The sequence below is a fragment of the Merops nubicus genome, unplaced genomic scaffold (genome assembly GCF_000691845.1).
Source record: "Merops nubicus isolate BGI_N331 unplaced genomic scaffold, ASM69184v1 scaffold4801, whole genome shotgun sequence".
NCBI lineage: Eukaryota > Metazoa > Chordata > Aves > Coraciiformes > Meropidae > Merops > Merops nubicus.
In genome coordinates this window covers 5,337-8,938 of record NW_008586068.1, presented here as the reverse complement: position 1 = coordinate 8,938, position 3,602 = coordinate 5,337, and the positions used below count along the sequence as shown (strand labels likewise).

The 3,602-nt window shown below is 35.9% G+C and overlaps 1 protein-coding gene across 1 annotated transcript in view; it reads right to left on the bottom strand.

The window, feature by feature from the left end:
* Positions 1-314: 314 nt before the first annotated feature.
* Positions 315-3,602, bottom strand: part of LOC103780827 (cytohesin-3) — a gene marked incomplete at its 5' end in the record, with an annotated part of 8,581 nt that continues 5,293 nt past the window's right edge. The window contains 4 exons of the mRNA XM_008948518.1: positions 315-387; positions 1,028-1,182; positions 1,348-1,419; positions 1,501-1,577. Coding sequence (XP_008946766.1) covers positions 315-387; positions 1,028-1,182; positions 1,348-1,419; positions 1,501-1,577 — 377 coding nt within the window. The remainder of the gene's footprint in view (positions 388-1,027; positions 1,183-1,347; positions 1,420-1,500; positions 1,578-3,602) is intronic.

Here is a 3,602-nt window from a genome sequence, read left to right as displayed (position 1 = left end):
TATTAGCCTCAAATTCCTTCCCTCCCAAACCAAGTAAACTGGAGTTGTAACTAATAAAAAGTGAAAACAAGGCTTCCATGTTTTCAGTTGAATTAAATTCCAATAGGATCATGCCCTGGGATTTGAAGCTTAGTTCCAATTATATACCAATAACTACTTACCCTGAAAGGTCTCGCCCAGTTTTTATGTCATAGTGAAGTGTATATATAAAATCTACAGTTATTGTGTTCATTTAATTAGTCCAATTTTTACATTATCACTGAACTGTATGCTCATTTATAGTTTATGCAGGTATACAAGTTGCTGATCGTGGTTTATTTCTTATTTGCAATTCTTCGTTTCCTTGTTGCCAGCATATCATAAAAGGGATCCCTGCTGATACTTGCTCTAGAAGAGACAAAAGCAATCATCAGTTTGGTTAACAAATATCTAGATTTGAAAACTAAAACTACTTCTCTCTTCCCTGTGGATGACTCCATACTCTTAATAAGATGTGTTATCTTAATAAGATAGTTGACTTCTAAACATAACACATATTTCTTTAGAAGAAAATGTTACTCAGCTGTGATTTCTTAAGAAGAGTTCATACCTTCACCTTGACCATTATGCATTTCTTTAAGTGTGGGTCTGCTTCATAAACCTTCCAAGATAAAGTCAAGCTGTGAAAGTTTAAAGCTGCACTGTGAACACGCTTAAGATGCATGTCACTAAAGTTAATTATTAGGTGAAGTAAGAATCTAATAAAATGAGGGTTAAATATGATTTGCACAAAGCTTTACATCTGCTTAAAAAAAAAAAAAAATCCCCATTTTCATCATTTGAGTTAGTAGCACTATTTCCTTAGAACCAGACAATAACAGGCTATTTGTATCTTGATCCATCAACAACACACAGCTTGTCATTAAGCCTAGAGGACACTGCTACATCAGAATTCTTCAAACAAGTCAGAATACAAATTCTCTTAGTATCTTACTCCAAAAAGGGTTTACACACCGTTTCTGAAAGACATTTAAGGCTTTAAACTCACTTGATAGATTTAATCCACTCTTCCTTTTCTTCTGGAGTGGGAGCAGATATTCTATACACTACATGGTTGCCTTCCACCACTCTACCATCAGCTTCAGTTTTACATGCTTTAATTACTTGCCCTTTATGACTGGGGTTATAGAGCTCAAAGCAGTTCTGGAGGGTAGAAATGAGGAAATAAATTAAAACAACAACAACCAACCAACCAAACAAACAAACCACCAACACAAAACTGACAAACATCTTCATTTAACACTATATCTAAGTTCTACACGGTTTACTTATCTTCACCGTAAAAAAAAAATAATTAAAATATCTTACTGGTTTTCTAGGGTCTTCAACTTCTCTTATGCTAAGATTTTCTAATGGAATAATTCCTCTAGGTTCTTTGTCCTAAAAAATTAGGAAATTATCACATTATTAGCCACTTAAATGTCTTGATTGCAAACAAAGTTTACTGTAATATATACTCACTGTTGTGTATTCGAAGTAATACAGGCAATTATCAGTCAGAATAAACCATCTCCGTTTCCATGTTTTTACTCTTCCCCCTGCAATCAAAAGGTAAGGCTGAATTAAACCTGTGTTGTTATCAAGGCTTCAACAATGGATAAGAAAGTACATTAGTTTTGCTAGTTTTTCAAAATGTGGTTTAATTATTTGATCATAAATGGATCAGGCACAGATGAGCTGAGGTAAAGGAACATACTAGTGTAACTCTTTTAACTAAGATCGAACTCCTGAGACAGCATTAACTATGGTGTTGCTGACCAACCACAAAAACTATATACTCTAAAGTTGCAAATGTCTCCTCTCTTACAAAGAATGAATGCTATAATTTAGCAGTCAGATCTGCTCCCTCTGTCCATGCTACCACAGCTATTTACTGCATCAAATACACTAACGCTACACAGCCCTCCAAAGTACAGTCAGTGCTGCTACGGCAAAGGGAGGCCAATCACTTGTAAACCAGGAACAGGGCTCAAGCAGCAGAACCAACCCTCTTCCACAGCCTGTCTTGTAAAAGAAAACAGAGTCCCATCAATAAAATTAAGGTAATTTTGTCACCTTCCTTTCACTCCACTCATGAGCATATGTGTGATTAAGAACCTATCTCTACTTTCAGATTTAATATCAAGTAAGATGCTTATAAATGTTATTAGCTGAACAAATACGATGTGTCATCAGTTAGGAGCAAATCCTATGCCAAAATCTACCATTTTTCATTGCTTTCCATCGTTTAGTGTTTTAAAACCATGTTCTCTTTATGGTTTAATATACCACTGACTACATCAGAAAGAAGAAATAGCTACTGCTCAAAAAATACCAATTTTCCTTGCATTAACAGTTTAGACAACAGCAACCACAGAGCTTCTCTTTCCTAAACCTACTAATGTCACACTGCAGGAACAGTTCCTTTGAGAAACACACATGACTGTCTTGGCCCTTTCAACTGTTCCTCTGCTGCTAGCTACTTCAGAACCTGTCTAACATTCCAAAACTACGTTATTTTTGAAACTCACTTCCAGAAAAAAACACCTGTAGATAAAGCATTCACTTGTTATTAATATAAAGGCTTAGTTCCACCATAGTTATGTGACTTCAGGATTATGTCACCACCTGTGCATCATCCATTCAGCAGTTATTTAATCTTGTTAACCCAACATTTCAAAATAGTTGATCTTGCCATTGAACTTTTATGCATAAGAGAGTACCATTAGTACACATAGGACCCCACATTTAATCCAAGTCATGTAACTAAATCTAAGACACAAGCATAATTTTCCAGTCTTTTGGTTCTATTTGAGACACCTGGGGTTTTGTTTAATACAGAAATCCAAATCATATTAAAGAAAAATTCTAGGAATATAATGAAATTTCTTGAAACCAGCCTACCACGCTTGCATTACAGACCAAGTATGTTTTATGTTGCATCTTCCTTTTGCTTGGTTTCATGACCTATATGATAACCCAGTGTTAACATATTGCACGTTCAATGTACTCAATAAACTTTGTTTCATTACACGCACACATATCTTAAGAAAAACATAATCTGCAAGCAGGTGCAGTGAAATAAGAGAAGGCAAAATAGTGCAAGATGTAGAAGCCGTGACAGAATGGATGGTTGAGTGAACTAGAGACAGTGAGGTAAGAACTGGTGGCATTTTAGTACAACTACTGTGACAGATCCTTAAATAAAGCATTGTAGAAACTTTCAAGCTGGCATGTACGTCACTAGAAAAATTCCCATCACCTTGACTGCAAGCTGGTTCAACTATCAGAAAGTGTTTGGGCTAGGGATGGAGAGCTGACAAACTTTAGCTTGACTCACTTCGAGATCAATGAATAAGCAGCAGCTGAGTCAAGATGACTGCCAAGGTAGTCTTTGCTATCACCATAACATGACATCTTCTCATATAACCCAATGTTCACTGCAGTGACTTTAAGTCACATTCTGCTGTCCAAGGTTAACAACATTTAACATTTTTATAGCACACAAATGTCACCACATTTTTCAAGCTAACAGGTAACATCAGCTATCATCAAATGCCATGGCTTGCCCAGTTCTACTAGAA